Genomic DNA, 17,591 nt, shown 5'->3' with positions numbered 1-17,591 from the left:
ATATTGGATGTTCAATCTCGGTTCGAACGGATTTTTCCCATGTGAATACGAGCCAGTTTCCTTTAGAAAATTTACCACGAAGGCAGCCTTCGAGTACATTGCCATATTCAAATAACGTAACCAATAAAACGAAGCTCGGTGTGAGAAGGAAAAAAAATAGCATGAAACTTAGTGCTACACGTAAATTATTATATATTCTTAAACCGGTAAGAATTCATTTTAGGTTCTCCATCCATCTACGGCATATTCCCAAGTTTTCGCCAAATGGGCGATTTTGCATCAGATATGGCAACCCTGCCGCCCATTATCATTTTCTGGCAACCCTAAACCCGCTTTGCGGGTAAGGTATAAGTTCGACCGCCTCATCCGCGACAATGAGCGCAAACAAGCATGCGCCATTCGAACCGAATTATTCTCAAAATAGGGTGGAAGGATGGGGACTTTCTTTTCCTCCAGCATAGCTCTTTCCGGAGAAGAGAAGACCTTTCACTTCGCAGCAAGTAATAACGCCCCTTTTAGGCGAGTCTATGTGTTTTGGCAGAATGCCAACCAGGGTTGCGCTTGAGACGATCGAACTATATCTTACCGCAGTTGGACATTTCATAACAATATTTTACACGCACCAAACTACTCAGATAGAAAAATTTAAATTAAAGGTATTTTCAGATAGAAAATAAATATAAATTCGAATTTTTTCACTTTACGATATTATTATTACTGTTGTTTATGTATGTTTTGATAAATATTTAGCAAGCGCAATTTAAAATTTAATTAAAATTTTCATTTTGTTAAAAACAAAAATTCTTGCCCATTAGGTGTTTTCAGATCGTGCATTCGCCGCACATGCAGTTTGAGTTTCAAATCACTGGCTTACGGTTTAATTTTAGGAAAAGACTGTAAATTCTGCAACATGCTGAACTAGAAAGACATTCACAGATAAACAATTTGTGAAAGTCAACATGATGTTGACTTTATCAAATTGTTAAGTCAACATGATATTGACTTTAACATGACGTTAACAAATTGTTAACTTTAACAAATTAATTTAATTGAATTCGAATGATATTCCCATTCGATTTACATATTTACTACCTTTGGAACTTACCTCATATTGAAGAAACTTCAAAGAAAAATTAATACCTTTCTTTCAACTAATTAACTCATTATTTTACTTTTATTGTACTTATGTCATTTAAGCTGTAAGTAATTCATTTACGTTTACAGTATGTTTTTAACAAATATTCTAGTATATTTAAGATTTATACTTTACACATCAGTAAATGATGGAAATTTTATTAACGTGTAGAAAGATGAATACGCTGTATGTAAATATTTGTTTTACCACACAAGTTTAAAATTTTGCAATAACTCACATGCGTTGGGAACCTATATATCACGGGTTTGAAAAAGGGGTTAAAAATGAAGATGATAATTACGGAAGTTGGAAGATAAATTTCCTCAAGCACAAAGCCTTACGTCTTCAAATATATTACGTCATCCGCCGGAAGCTAGATGTCACATCATCCAAATCCTATTATTAATAGCCAGATTAAAATATCTGTTGTCTACGTCTTTCAAAGAAATTAATGGTTGGAAGATGTCATTTTAAGCAACACAGATAGATGGAAAGGAATGATAGGCTTAATGGTATTTCCTGCCTTTAATTAGGATATGAAATGTGTCTGCTTCATAAAAAGAAGGCGAAATCCATATTCAGTGAACGCTGATTTTCAGAACTAAGTCTGCCTTTACGTTTAAACGCAGACGAACTTAGTCTGGAGTTAAGTTTCAAATGAAAATTTGCATGGAATTTTAAGTGTTGGTTTCTAAATCGGCTCTTTCTCCGTAGAGAGGAATTGATCAACATCTGATGAAAGACCAGCGTCATATTAAATGGCAGGCGCCTTCCATGGTACGCAATCCTTGGTAGAAGTCTCTCGATACAAATGGACCTTATTATTTGAAATGATTGCTAAATTTAAGTAACATTTTTACCTGTGTTTAAAGTTGCTTGTTTCTCCTATATCTAGAAGTTTATGTCGTTCTTTTTAAATACATAAAAACTTTATTAGCCCAAAGAGGCATTAGACACCGAAGGGTCATTAGTCTCAAAACGGCATTTTGCGTCGTTTCGCTTTCTGCGTTGAATTCACTTTTCAAACTGTTGCACAATACATTTGGCATGAAAATACATTTGGCAACAGTTAAACCAAATATTATATAAAATAAGAATATATATCTAAAAAAAAAAAAACCCGATAAACCAAATATTATCGCCATGTATTATACTTTAAAAAAAACTAAATAATAAAGAATCTGCATGATTTTTTCATTGTTTTTTTCACAGTGCACGAATGTTTCCTGCACTGTGAAAAAAACAACGGTACCTAGAGCCATCAAATTTGGAATAACGTAGTCTTCCAAGCAAACATGGGCATTTGGAATCCCGAATTTTGAATTAGTTTTACTATCTATTTCAAATTTTGTAAAATTTTAACAACTTTTTGATTAACAAACTCAACGATTTCTAAACGAGCAATGGCAACACAAAAAAACAACAAAACAACAACAAAAAAAATTTATCTCCAGCGCGCGAGACTTTGTATCGGAAATTCTAAAGATACGCTGCTTTTAAATATTTTGGGATATTACTGTTGAATTGAATTTTATATAGTTTAAGTGCGAAGAACGTGATATTTAATAAATAAAGGTAATGCACAAAACGTTAAAAAACGTCTTTTTGGGTGTAATATAAAATCTGAAGGCTTTCAGTTTTTTTTTTTTTTTTCTTTTTATTTATTTATTTATTTTTGTATAAAACTTTTAACATCTAGTGATTTTATGTACTTTGATACTGTCTAATCTAAAAAAAATGTTACACAAGTTGCCTGTTTCCTCTACATTTATATATTTTGGTTCTAAAAAATTAATTTATTATCTGAAAACTTCACATTGCAAATTCCAGATTTTTAAATGATTTATTTTCACAACAACGGCATTTTAAAAGATTTCAAGATATGTATAAAAGATATTTAAATAAAAATAAAAATAATACATTATCTTTCATCTTTCAAATAAAAAGATATATTTCTTCCATCTTTCATATAAAAGATATCCATCAAAGCTATATTTCTTTTACACACTCTTTTGCCAAAAAAAAAAAAAAAAAAAAACCCAAGGACTAATAAGGACTTTTGCGATCTTGATGAAATTTGGTATGCAAAAACATATTGATCGAACATGCAAATGATTGCAAAGTTTCAAAGCAAATGAACAGGAATTGCGATCATAGCGCGCATTTCTAGTGCGCAATTCGCAAAGTATAAAACCAGTAACAGAGGCGGAAAATTTATCTTTTTTTGTTACTGCCATTCTAATTCCGTAAAGAAGCAACTAAAGATGCCATTACGACGATATTGAAGACCCTTACAGACAACTAAACGACTTCGAACGTGTTCGCATTGTAGGCTTGCGTGAAGCTGGGTGGTCATACCGAGCAATAGGCCGCCACCTGCAGCGTACAGACACTGCTGTGCAAAGATGATGGCAGCAATGTTTGCAAGGAAACTACCGACGATATGAAGGCTCTTGAAGGCCAAGGAGGCCAAGGATGCGAGGCAAGACAGGATGATTGTTCACCAGGCAAGAACCGGCCCAACAGTAGCATTGTCGACTAACAGCCACATCTATACCTCCCGTGGTACCGTCCACCATCTCACGGCGCTGGTCTTAGGCGGGGTTATGCTCACAGATGCCTTTAAGATGTTTACCTTTGACCCCACAATATCGGTGGAGTCGTCTGGAGTGTTGTCGCAGCCGATTATCATGGCTGCCATCAGACTGGCATTGTATAGTGTTCAGCGATGAATCCCGCTTCACTCTTCAAACAGATGACCACAGTGTTCGTGCCTGGAGAGGACGGGGCCAGTGGTCCCAATCAGCCTTTGTTTTACAAAGGCGTACAGCCATAACTCCTGGTGTGATGGTGTGGGGCGCTATTTCTTATGACAGCAGGTAATCTTTAGTCATCCTCCGTAAATCTTTAACAGCTCAACGATATGCTGATACCATCCTGCGGCCGGTTGCATTACCCTTCATAGCACATCATCCTGAGGCTATTTTCCTACAAGATAATGCCAAACCACATACCGCTCGCATATCTCTGGACTGTCTCCGTGTGGTTGATACTCATTCTTGGCCAGCAAGGTCACCAGACCTTTCACCAATCGAGCATGTCTGGGACATAATAGACCGCCAGATTCGGGCACCACAAAATATCGCAGATCTGAAGCGACAGCTTCTGAATGCCTGGCAGAATGTGTCGCAGGATGACATTAGGAACCTCTACCACTTCTTGCCTCGACGAATTCAAGCATGCATTGCCGCCAGGGGCGGTTCGACCAACTACTAATTTGAACACTCAGTGGGTGATTGCGAGCCGTGAACAGGTACTATGACCTTAACGTTTAATAATTTTATTATCTGTGTATGAGCTATACACATATTCAATTTCATCAAAAACAACCACTTCCTTCATGGTGCTTCGATTTTTTTTTGCAACAGAGTGTATATTAAAGATAAATAAAAATTTCCAACAAGATTTTTCGTGTTTCTGATCACAAAGTTTTATTGCTAACTGAAAATAATAGCATCTTTTCCCATTTTCTTATTTATGTTTTCTTTTCTTACGAAGAAGGAAAATGGAAAAATAAGAAACTGTGAAAAGTAATACTGTTTTTCCTCTTCCATTTAAAAGAATTCTAAAATAACAATGTTATTAATAACTTACAAAATTTAGCCTTCGTTTGGCTTTCATTTTTTAATAAAAAGCAACACTGAACTTTGTTTCGCATTTCAATTTTCTAACGTTCAAACTAGTACGCAATTTTTGATTTAATAACAAATGTTGTTATTAACAGCTTTCATGAGAACTTTAATGATGTATTAATTTTAAAATTAACATATTCTGACTAATCTTCAATAATTTAATAACAGTAATTTTTTCAAACATGTTACTTTGTTCACGACGTAAAGCAAATACATAAATAGAAGTTTTATACAAGCATATCTTCGTCACAATTCAAAATCGAAACGTACACCAATATTAACTTCAAAGTTACACAAAACGTCATTTTATATATTACAGATTTCTATTTTTTTTTTTAAATAGTAAAAATTTTCTATGTCACTTTACAAGAAATACGTAATTTCAATAGAAGAATTAAAAATAAATAAGCACTACAAAAAGGAGAAAATCTCTAGCGCCATATCTTGAACAAAATAGAAAAGAAAGGATAAAAAATAATTAAATAAAGCTTTAAGCCTTTCACACTTAGTCCTACAAAGACTAACTTTTCTCCAATAACATAATTTTCGTGAAATTTGAAGATCACATTTATCTGGTACAGTGTTTATCTTTTATTTATTAAGAATTTAAGTTCGTATTATTGCGCATATATAAATAAATAAACATTAAAAAAGTTCAGATTTTATAGCATACCCAAAGGAGCGTTTTTTTAACGTTTTGTGTGTTACTTTTATTTATTAAATATCATGTTCTTCGCACTTAAACCACATAAAATTCAATTCAACGGCAATATCACAAAATATTTAAAAACAGCACATCTTTAGAATTTCCGATACATAATCTCGCATGCTGGAGATAGTTCTTTTTTTTTTTTTTCTTTTTCCTGTTCAGTGTTGCCATTGCTCGCTTGAAATCGTTGAGTTTGTTAATCAAAAATATGTTAAAATTTTACAAAATGTGAAACAGATAATAAAACAAAGTCCACATTTCAAATTCAGGCTTCCAGGTGCCCATGTTAGGGTGGACGATTATGTTATTCAAAATTTGCTGGTTCTAACGTCGTTTTTCAACAATTCGAGAAACGTATATACATTCACGCAAATTGTTCATTATCTATTTTCTTTAAATATAATACAGGACGATTACATTTGGTGACAACTATTTGAAAAGTGATTCAGCGCTTTTAATGATTTAACGTAAAATTATGGGCTAACGCTCTTTGGGCTAAAAATACAGTAGTTAATATTGTTAGGAAATGCCCAGCTGCGGTAAGATAGCTTCCCCGCAAAGGGGATTTAGGGTTGCCATAAAATGACAAGGATATGCAGAGTTGCCAGATTTGGCGTGAAATCGCCCATTTGGCGACATTTCGCGACAAAATTGGCAATATGCCATAGACGGATGGAGAACCTTCTGGAACGAATTCTTACCGGTTTGGCCCAGAATGTTCTCGAACGCAAGCCAAACGCTATCTATATAAACCCTGCCTGCAGGCGGAGTCAGTCAATCAGTGCATAGTCTAGCGAGTTTATCGTCAGTCTGTAGTGTATCGTTAGAGTCTGTTAGTCGATCGCGAGTCTATCGACTATCTGGTACTCTATAGATGTTTATCGTCAGTTCTATTGTCGAGTGGGTGCATCGAGAGTGTGCACCGTTGAGGCCATCGCCGAGTGCATCGCCAGTTGTAGCGTGGAGAGTCTCGAAAGTACGTTGAATTTCGAGAACGACCGTACCGAGTCGGGAGTTGTACTCTGGTGCTTTGTCGTGAAGCTGTCTTTACCGTTATAGCCTAAAGCTTGTGTTGCTGATTGTTTCAGCGTGTGTGTCGTAGTTTTCCGACGACCGTAAACGTGTTTTTGGAGCTGTGGTGAGTAATACCGGCTAATAAATTGTCTCCATTCTTCATCAAGTGTTGTCGTTAATCACTCCAAATCCACGAACCCGTACATAAGAAAAACGTAACAATATAATTTTTTTTAAGTTAAAAATTTTGCCTATTGAAGAATACAATTTTTAATTTATGCGGAGACAGGCATGGTGTTGGTGTATTTAATTATGGCAAAGCACACTAGGGCTATCTGCCTAAGGGGAGGGATGCCTTCGTGGAGGACTTTCTAAGGGAAACTGGCTCGTATACACGTTACACATGGGGAAAACCACGAAAACACCCATGCAGCCAGCCCGTTCGCGGGATTCGAACCTCGGACCGAACTACCAGTGTTCAGCGACTTTACCGCTCGGCCGCTAATTTATGCGGAGAAAGGAGATTATTACTAATTACGGTTTCCAGAATCCATCAGACTTCCAGTTACATTATTAATATATTGAATAGGAACAAATAATTTTTGGTGAAAAGGATAGTAGAGTAGTTAACCATCTTATTCAAATTTCGCATGATCAGAATCATAGACTTCTCAGTTTCAGTTTCCTAAGAGGTTTTTATAATAAACAAAGATAAAAAATATATTCAACTTACATATAATATCTGTTACTGCTCCTATGAATACATTGTTGCATCCGATCTGGACTCTTCCTCCATTTGGATAAAAATCCGCATGCCCAGATGGTTCGAACATTCCAAGTCCACCCTTTAGAAAGCTGTTACCATTGGAATGGATAACGTCTACGAAAGAAGCATCGGTCGGATCCAGTCGAATTTTTGGATCGTATCCTTCAAACAAGGGTGAAGCAGGATCAAGGCCTAAATACAGATACAAAAACAATAGTGTTACTTTTCATGTGAAGGGGGACTACTTGTACATTATTCAAGCTAAATTTAAACTTCTTCATCATTGTTATTTTCTCGGAAATGATACATGCAGCATATAAAATAAAGAGTAATAAAAAAAAAAGATTGATGTCATCAAATTACGACGGAGATAATAAAGGGTTTGAATAAAAAAAAGCACACTTATTTCGTTCTATGTCACAGAAGCAATTAAAGAGTCTCTTCGGACACTTTTTTTGGGGGAAGGGAATGCTATTTTGCAATGACAGTTTGATTATTGCCCTTAATTATGAAGAGGTCTTAATTATACATTCATGAATGGGGAAAATTAAATTAAGAACAGACTAAAAAACTTACAATTTAAAAAAGTTATTTTGGAATCTAATACATCGAAAAAGGATTTACTATCACAAAAAATATTTAAAAAATTTTAAAATGTAATACATAAAGTAAATAAATAATTCTGTGCTAAATATATAACATATGCCGTAACTCTTAAAGACACACATTTTATTAATTTATTACTTATAAATTCAATTTTTAATACATCCGACTTCATTCCATGTCAATAGGATATCTTATTTAAATAAGTAAAACAAAAATTTCAATTATTAAGAATTAATAAAATATATAATAAATGGGAGGATTAAGGGAATATCACATCCATACGATACAAAATGATTGCCAGAAACTTTTACATGCATCTCCATTTAACGACTTTAGTTGCAAGAAAAGAAAACTTTGATACAAGTGGGAAAAAATCACTGCAGCAAATCCTCGGAATAGCATTTACAGCAGAAATTCATTTGGTAGTACTAAAGAAGCCGTTTCTATAACACGTTTTTGCGTATAACCCAAGGGATATATTTTCCATTAGTAAAAATATAAATAGGTACAACACTCTTTAACAAAATTATTAAAACATTTACATACTATTTCTGTTATGAAAACTAACGTAGGGAACTGCTGGTACTTTTTTCCCTCACAAAGTTGCTCTGGTGTGACTTATCTCACTTGTCTGACAGTAACATCAGATGAGATCCACGAATTTTATCGTGGCCAAGAGACAAAGTCTGCTCTAGTCGTTGTCTTAAACCCTGGGTACTTATAGGTTGTAAGGATCTTAAGTTTTACTAACGTTTATTTTATTTTAAATCTTTACTATCACTTCTTATTTTCTACTTCCGGCCAGAATTATAAGCGTGAAGGAGTTTATGCAAAGTTGTCTGGCGAACGCCAAGTATTTAAGTGTGGCCTTTTTCCCAAGCAGAAGAGAGGAAGCCGTGAGTTCGAAGCAGGCCGCTTACCTTAGAAGTTACGCAGTTGCTACTTTGCCTTCCAGGCCAGAGGTTTTAATCCTCTTGATAAATTAAACGTATTGTAGTGTTCACAGTCTCTGTGCTACATACGCTTTCTGTTATTATAAGGCCAATCTTATTCTAAAGTTAAATTAGAGTTTAGTTTTATTTTGATATCTTTTAAGTTAGACCCCGAGTGGAGGGTCATTGTATTCCGAAGTACGGAAGTCATTGTATATAAAGAAAAAATAAAGGGTTTTGTATACCCTTCGTCTGTATCCTGTCTACTTACTACAATTAGTGAACATAGCTTTAGTAAGCTCTCTGTTCTAGTCAGGTCATTGTATGTTTCCGAAGAAGGTTAGAAGAAACATTGAACCTGATAAGGTGACCATTTCAATTTGCGTAGGTCCATCCGCGTTTTGAAGGAGAATCCTCCAGCAGTCGGATCCGAAGGTCTTCCCCTTCAGCTATCCTATTAACAGGACTTTCGAGTCGCCAACATTTTGAGTTACCCCAAACCGTAAAGATACAGTGGATGGACAATTTGCGTAGGTCCATCCGCGTTTTGAAGGAGAATCCTCCAGCAGTCGGATCCGAAGGTCTTCCCCTTCAGCTATCCTATTAACAGGACTTTCGAGTCGCCAACATTTTGAGTTACCCCAAGCCGTAAAGATACAGTGGATGGACAAAAATGTGGAAACACCTTGTGAAATGCATGTTTGAAAAGAAAGATTGATTTTAACGAAATATGTAGGTGGCGCTGGCGTTTTTGACTACTGACGCCACCTATACAACTTCGTAAATGTGCTAAACAGTTCAGTTGTTGTCGGAGTACTGTTATGTGAGGTTTTCATTGCATTATGTCAGAGTTAACAGACTTCGAACGTGGGCAAATTGTTGGAGCACGTATGGTAGATGCTTCCGTAAGCAAGGTAGCCGAGGTGTTTAGTGTTTCAAGAGGTACTGTATCGAAGATTTATTCCGCATATTTGAAAAGCGGAAAAACATCATCTGCTAAATCACAGCGCGGACGAAAGTGTGTCCTGAGTGATCGTGACAGACGATCATTAAGGGCAATTGTGACGAAAAATAAGAAGACCACAGCTGCAAAAGTTACTGCTGAAATGAATGGTCTGTTACCGAACCCTGTGAGTACCAAAAAAATTAGATGGGAGCTTCATAAACAGGAAATTGCTGGCCGTGCTGCAATGGAGAAGCCACTCATCAGTGATGCTAATGCCCGTAACATGAAAAGGTGGTGTTTAAGTCATAAAACCTGGACTATAGAGCAGTGGAAGCGAGTAATATGGTCTGACGAGTCTTCTTTCACATTGTTTCCCACTTCTGGCCGAGTTTACGTCTGGAGAACGCCATCTCAAGCCTATAATACAGACTGCTTGTTGCCAAGAGTGAAACATGGCGGGGGTTCTGTTATGGTTTGGGCCATATCGTGGTTCTCTGCTAGCCCCATGATAACTGTGTCAGGGCACATGACTGCCAAGACTTATGTGAACATTTTGGCCGATCAAGTTCATCCCATGGTACAAGCTTTGTTCCCCGATGGTGATGGTGTCTTCCAAGACGACAAAGCCACTGTTCACACAGCTCACATTGTTCAGGACTGGTTTTCTGAGCACGAGGATGAGTTGTCCCATCTTCCCTGGCCACCACAGTCACCAGAACTGAATATTATCGAACTTTTGTGGTCTACATTGGAACGGAAAGTGCGTTCTCGTTATCCACCGCCAACATCGTTTTCTGAACTTGCCACCGTTTCGCAGGAAGAATGGTATAATATGCCCTTGGCAAACATACAGGAACTGTATTTATCCATTCCGAGAAGACTGCAAGCTGTTTTGGATGCCAACGGGTTTCCTACACCATATTAAGCAAAGAAACATGTTTTTTTAAAGGTGTTTCAATATTTTTGTCCAACCCCTGTATGTACTCAGAAACATTCCGCGCCTTCTCTAGATTCGAACCCGGGCCATATCATCTCCTGTGGGCCTAGATTTCACAATCTGCTGTTTTTCCACACAATATACTGTGATTACCTCTTTCCATCATATTTATCTCTAAAAATGAAATGATAAAAAAAAAATTAAAATATGGATATGGCTTTCGTATTTCACTGATTCAATGTTATTTTCTTCCATGTCAGATACACCATACTTCGGTTAAGCAAGATTTCACTAAGGCTCACAAACATAGCATTTAAATTCATTATTTCCCCCCTCCAAAGAAAACTGCGATCGAAGGGCTGATATAAACTAGAAAACATTAGTTCGTAATATGTCCAACTGATAAATTTTAAGAAATTTGCAGTTTGGTTTTACTTAATAAAAGATATATCGAACGCCATATGTTCATGTACTTAACGTAGAATATTCTTTTTAATATTTTTCATGTTTTACACTTTTTTAATTAATTTTTTATAACATTAAGCGCTTCTTTTATTTGCCAGACTGCGTTCTAAAATATTTAAGTTGCAAATTTAAAAACAATCAGTATAAATCCCCCCCCTTTTTTTTGTAAGAAACTTTTTTCCTTCATAATTCCGGGAAATAAATGTAAATATTTACAAGTTTTAATTCGCTTGTTCCGAATACAGTACTTTCTCATGTGATTGCAAGAGGTTTATTACAACTTACTCCCCGTCTTAAATTTTCAAAACGAAAGACAAGTTTTATATCGATTTCAAATTTTATAATTAAGTCAAAATTGTTTCCTCTTTTGTTATTGCTATTACACAAATAGCTACTAGTTGTAACGGGTTGTGGAGTTTTGTCTTTTTTGATAGCATAGACGAGAACTCTAAGACCTAAAATGAATTATAACTATGTAATGTAAAACAGAAGCCGAGAAAGGGTGTAAAAGCCACTTTTATTTAACTCAAATAGCAGCTTAAAATAGAAGGCATGCTTGTGCTTACAGAACAGCCAGCACTTATGGCTTAAAGCAAAGGAAATGAATCTTAGTCCAACGGATACACAGACAGAGAAACGCGCTCCGACATAAAGACCTCGTGACAAGCCAAATGGCGAGAATAATGCAACTTCGCAGAATACTGCTCTCAAGATAATGAATTCGGAAACGTGGCCTTCAGCAGGCTGAACATGCTCTGATTCTATCCTCTGAAACTCCCTTCAACTACTATCTCTTTTTCCCTTATTTGAATACACGCGAACTACAAATTTGTATTTAGCAGGAAAATGGAAAGCGAGAAAGACTGTAAAGTAAATTGGCATAAAATAACTGGTCAGTAAAACTAAACGAATCCTTGTGAGATTACTACAGAAAGACATCAAAATCTGCACCATTGCGACGATTATTTTGTGAAAAATTAAATGCTGGACTTCTAAAGCATCAAAAACAGCTGAAATACTCACCTGTAATCCGACTGATGTTAGGGCATTCCATGCCCGTGAAACCCGCAACGTGTGCCCCTAGTGAAAATCCAATGAGGTGATAATCCCGATACGTTAGCCCTCTCTCATAGTTAATCATTCGGATAAGGGCGGCTAACTGCTTGCCGACTAGCTGTGTATTAGCAGCTGCTTGTACATAGTTAGGGAGAGCAGAACCTTTTTCCCAGTCCACCACTATTACGTTCACGTCTTCCTGATAAAGATGGAAAGCAACATAAAAAACAAGAGAAAAATTTTGAGAAGCTGTCGTAATAATAATAGATAAACAAATAAATAAATAACAAAAATAGTAATTGTTTTAACCATGTGTTAGTAGCTTTTCTTCTCCTTTTTCATTAATTAATAATTCAAAATCAGGCAAATTGGAAGACTTTTAAATTTGATATTTTATACTAAAACTAAATTTATTGAGATTTATTAAAATGTAAAGGAAAAGAGAACGTTTAAAAACGTTCCGCTTCTAAATATTCAGGATGGCAGTCTCTCTATACCACTATTAAACAAAAGATAAAATAAAATAAAATATAAATAAATAAATAAATAAATAAAATAAACAAATAAATAAAATAAATAAAAATAAAAAAAATCTGAAAGGTTTCAGATTTTAAATTACGTCCAAAGGGGCGTTTTTTTAATGTTTTGTGTGTTACCTTTATTTATTAAATATCATGTTCTTTGCACTTGAACCATAAAATTCAGTTCAATAGCAATGTTACAAAATAATTTTAAAATGAGCCTATCTTTAGAATTTCCCATACACAGTTCCGCGCGCTGGAGATAAATTTTTTTTTTTTTAACCCCGTAGATTGTTGCCATTGCTCGCTTTCAAATTGTTGGGTTTGTTACTCAAAAATTCGTTTAATTTTTACAAAATATGATATCGATCATAAAACAAATTCCAAATTTCAAATTTGGACTTCCACATGTCCATATTCGCAGTAGAATCAGGTCATTCAAAATTCGATGGCTCTAGGTACCGTTGTTTTATCACAATGCAGGAAATATACATACATTTATGCAGATTTTTCATTATTTAATTTCTTCAAATATAACACAGGACTCTAACATTTGGTGGCAACAATTTGAAAAGTGATACGCCGTTTATAGTGATTCGACGAAAAATCGCAAAACGAAAACAGTAGTCCTTCAGGGACAAAGCCCCTTTGGACTAATAATTGTTTAACTTAATTAAATTTATTTAACTTATCAAGTGTCTATTAAATGCATAAAATTAAACTCAATTTCGCTATATCTAAATGCTAGTGTAATGTGTTAGCTTTCTAGTTAAATTATGTCTTTGCACCTGGGTTGACTAATATTGCGAACTATTACTTAGTATTCAAAGCAAAGAGGAAATTTAATTGGAAAAAATATATCTTAAATCAGACACAAATAGGGAAGTTTTAGATTGACCAACTGGAATTGCCAGTCGCTATTCTCTTAACTTAGATTCTTTTAATTTTTAAAACTCCTCTCATTTACATATTCCGACGAGCAGACAAAACAGTAGAAATATAGGAAAGATTTTAATATAAGCAATGTTAATTAAAATAAACTTTGCAGTCTTTCTTCCTTATCATAATTTAGGACTGTAACATTTGGTGGGAACAGTTTGAAAAGTGAAACGGATATTTATAGTGATTCAACGCAAAATCGCAAAACGAAAACAATAGTCCTTCAGGAACAAAGCTTTTTGGACTAATAAATATTTTTTATTACATAACCTTTTATTTAAAGCTCGTAAAATAATTAAAGACCTAAAAAATAATTTATCACTGAACAGGCGGCCTTGATAAGTTTTTAAAGATAATGATTTATACACTTTATAACGCAATTTGATTAATAGATTTCGTTATTTAAACGCGTATGTTGTTATTATTCATGATGTAAAATTGTAGATAATTTTTTAAGAGAATTGTATAATCTCTTATCCTTATATGATAAATAATTGTTTTTCTTTTAGTTCATAAATTATTGTACTTTTTTTATTTTTATAAAAGTTTATTTTATAAATTAAATTAATTTTTATTTTATAATTTGTTTTCTTAATAACACATTATTAATCAAATTATTCAGTTGAAAAATCCATGTTTCAAAAATGAAAAATCCTTTCTTCAAAAATGAAGAATCAGTTTTTGATTTCCAACATCTGTCAAATAATCGAGCAAATCCAATACTTTTGCCAAAAAAACAGACGTTACGTTAAAATTTCTCATAAATTTCATTTAAAACACCTTTCCCCGTTCCATTCGATAGTGCAAACAGTAAATTTCTGGCATATTTAGTTCTTTTGCTATAAACGAAGATAAGTACGAAAAACCGTTTAAAAATTAAATTTAAAAAAAAATCTAAATCACTTCATCACATTTTATTGGCATCCACAAACAGTGTGTGTGGAAAATTTGAACTGAATAGCTTATTCGGAACAAGTTTAAAAATCGATGGCAAACTTTTGACCATAGCGACAAACACCAACAGTGAACTGCATACACGTTTATAGTAAAAAGGCTAATTTCTACTCTTTCATTTTTCATGAACTCAGTGTCTTCTGAAAACTTAAGCTCTTGCTCAAGAACTCAGTTATTTGAGTCTTGAGCAAGAGCTAATATTACTGACTCAGATTCCTGTTATCTTATTGTGATACAGCTTTTGCTTATTACCTCAGTATTCTTCCATTAAAAGAAATAACTGCCCTCTTATTGGCATCGAAATTATACAAATCAAAAATTGATCGGATGTTTAACTTTCAAGTTATTTGTTCTTCTGAGAAGAAAATTTATGTGTTAGTTCTTAAAATATTTCGCTTTCACATTTGAATTTTTGATGAATTTTTAAAAACTTAAAAAAGTTCTTTTCACTGTGTTCAAACATCGGTTAAAGTAAGACAGCTCTCAAGTTTTGCATTAAATAACATATATAAGAATCCAAAATTAATAAATTTTTCATTATTAATTTTTATTGAAAATCACAACTATCTTTTAATTCTTATTAATAAAATTATATTGAAAAGCTCCTTAATTTAGTACTTTGGATTTTCTTGAAACTAATTTACTTCACTCAACTTATGAATTTTACTTAATGATATTAATTTCCACGTTATCCCTTAAATGATTAAAAACTTCACTTCATACATTTACTTTCCATGCTATTTTATTTTGTTCAAATAGTGAAATTGCTAGAACCGAAAACAATATTTTAATCTTTTTGAAATTGCGAAGATGATGTACCTGACATAATCTTATGTGAATGGAATTATTGTAACGTATTCATATTCGGAGGTACTCACATCAGATTCTTTAGGAAAATGTATACCCGTTTTCCTAAAAATAACTGCCAAATTGAAACTGTTATTGTACTTGATTTTAATTAATCAAGTTTTGACACATTTTATATTTATTATTGTTACGAATTTTGTACATATACGAATAATTTTAGTGAAATTATATGGTAAATTGTTATATTTTTCTTTTTAACGCAGCATGAAAATCTAGAGGAATGATGTTCTGCCGGAAAAATACGATAACAAGGGCAAGTCTATTTAACATTGAGTAAATAGCTATCTCGCTAAGTTGGCGAGATATCGCCAAGCTGACAATGGTTTTAACAATTAATTTTATCGCCAAATTCGGCGAGAAATTGCTAAAAATAGTCAAATTTGGCGACCATTTGGCGACATTTGGGTACGGTCCGCAATAGGTATTATAATTGAATAAATGTAACCTAATTGGTCACTATATTAGCTGGAACCATATCTGGCCTTTATACGTCTTCCAGTAATTTCGAGAAGTAGAAAGTACTAGAAATATCTCGGCGTCTGGATGAAAAACTAAATAAGGCTGGAGAGAGCATTTACCCTCGGTTGTTGCTGTTAACTGTTAGTTTAGGGTTAGTTCAGAGTACTGAGATATCTATGGGTTAACTTTGTTCTTTAGATGCGCTTTGCATTGAGTTGGTGTTTAACGCTCTTAGTAGTTTGAAGTATAATTACTGACTGTACTTTGTGATACTGTGAACACCTGTGTGAATGGTTCTCTGAAAAGTTCCAGACATCTGAAGTTCTACTTTTGATAAAATAAATTTTATCAGCCTAAAATCGGACATGTGTGCATTAAATCTATTACGAACCCTTAAGCATGCAGCATTATTACATAATATGCTGTAAATAAATTATAATCACGAAAATTGGTAAAAAATTATGCAGCAGATTCTTAAATACTTGTCTCTCTCTCTCTTTAGCATTTCAAAAAAGAGACCTCGAAAGTATATTACTAACAGACAAGCAATTATTTTCTCTATTTACATTCAAGCATTTCCACTATTGATAAAAAAAATAATATTAACTTTATAAATCAACTTTACCAGTGCCAAAAGTGCTTCTGCCATCTGTAAAACCCACATCTTGCGGCCACTGCTCCCAAAACCATGAATGATGACTTTCACAGGATTACTACCGTTGAAATGAGAATAGTATAAAGATGAGCTGTTATCATACCATAGGAGTTCTCCATTCATTCTGCTTTTATTTGTGTATAGTATAAATTTTGTACCAATGGCTTCTGGGGAAGCGGGAAGCGTGTCCAGATAATCAAACGCACCTGAAGGGAAAAAAAGGGAACAAAAGTATAAGCAATGAACTTTTTTTTTATATATCATTTTTAAAATTGTAGAATATTCAGGTACAAGATATATCATTTAAATTATCATTTTATTTACAATTTCATTCACAATAATTTCTTTACTAAGTGAGAAATGGAAGGGCACTTCCATTTTTCAGTTAATAATAAGATGCTAAATAAAAGTTTTTAGCTTTTTAATCTCAAAACATATCATATCTTTATGCGGCCTGTCTTCCACCACACATGCGATCATATCGTGATTTTTAAAATGATATCATCTCGAAAAATTAATCTATGCTAAAACAGGAAATAAGATATTCTTGTTTGCAGTTATTTTTTTGTAACACATAAAATGCAAAATATTATTTTTGCAAAATACTGAACATGATGAGGATTACAACTACACAGTCACAGTCGAAGCCACGTGCCTTTTGGATGTGGCAAGATTAGTACAAAACTTAAGATATTATAACTCAAGCTAAGAAGAAAGTATTGGTACCTTGAAAGTATCTTTCCTCAAACTGTTTTCTTTAATTGATTATGTAATTTTTGATTATTTCTTTAATTGATTATGGAAAGCACACATGGTATGTTTGCCTAAGGGAAGAGATACCTTGGTGAAGGACTTTTTAAGCAAAATTAACTCATTCACGTTCTGCATGAAAAAAAATCCACGAACACGCCCATGTAACCACCTCATTTGCCGGCATT

General features: G+C 34.0%; 1 protein-coding gene across 2 annotated transcripts in view; it reads right to left on the bottom strand.

The window, feature by feature from the left end:
- Window positions 1-17,591, bottom strand: part of LOC118199571 (pancreatic triacylglycerol lipase-like) — a 132,970-nt gene that overhangs the window by 34,693 nt on the left and 80,686 nt on the right. For both annotated transcript variants that reach the window (XM_085827635.1, XM_085827634.1), the window contains exons 3-5: window positions 16,624-16,859; window positions 12,226-12,457; window positions 7,284-7,508 (exon numbers count right to left, since the gene is read on the bottom strand). In XM_085827635.1, coding sequence (XP_085683761.1) covers window positions 7,284-7,508; window positions 12,226-12,457; window positions 16,624-16,859 — 693 coding nt within the window. The remainder of the gene's footprint in view (window positions 1-7,283; window positions 7,509-12,225; window positions 12,458-16,623; window positions 16,860-17,591) is intronic.

The sequence above is a fragment of the Stegodyphus dumicola genome, chromosome 12 (genome assembly GCF_044657685.1).
Source record: "Stegodyphus dumicola isolate Sdum_Otavi_A_Nest chromosome 12, ASM4465768v1".
NCBI lineage: Eukaryota > Metazoa > Arthropoda > Arachnida > Araneae > Eresidae > Stegodyphus > Stegodyphus dumicola.
This window is presented reverse-complemented; position numbering and strand designations above follow the sequence as displayed.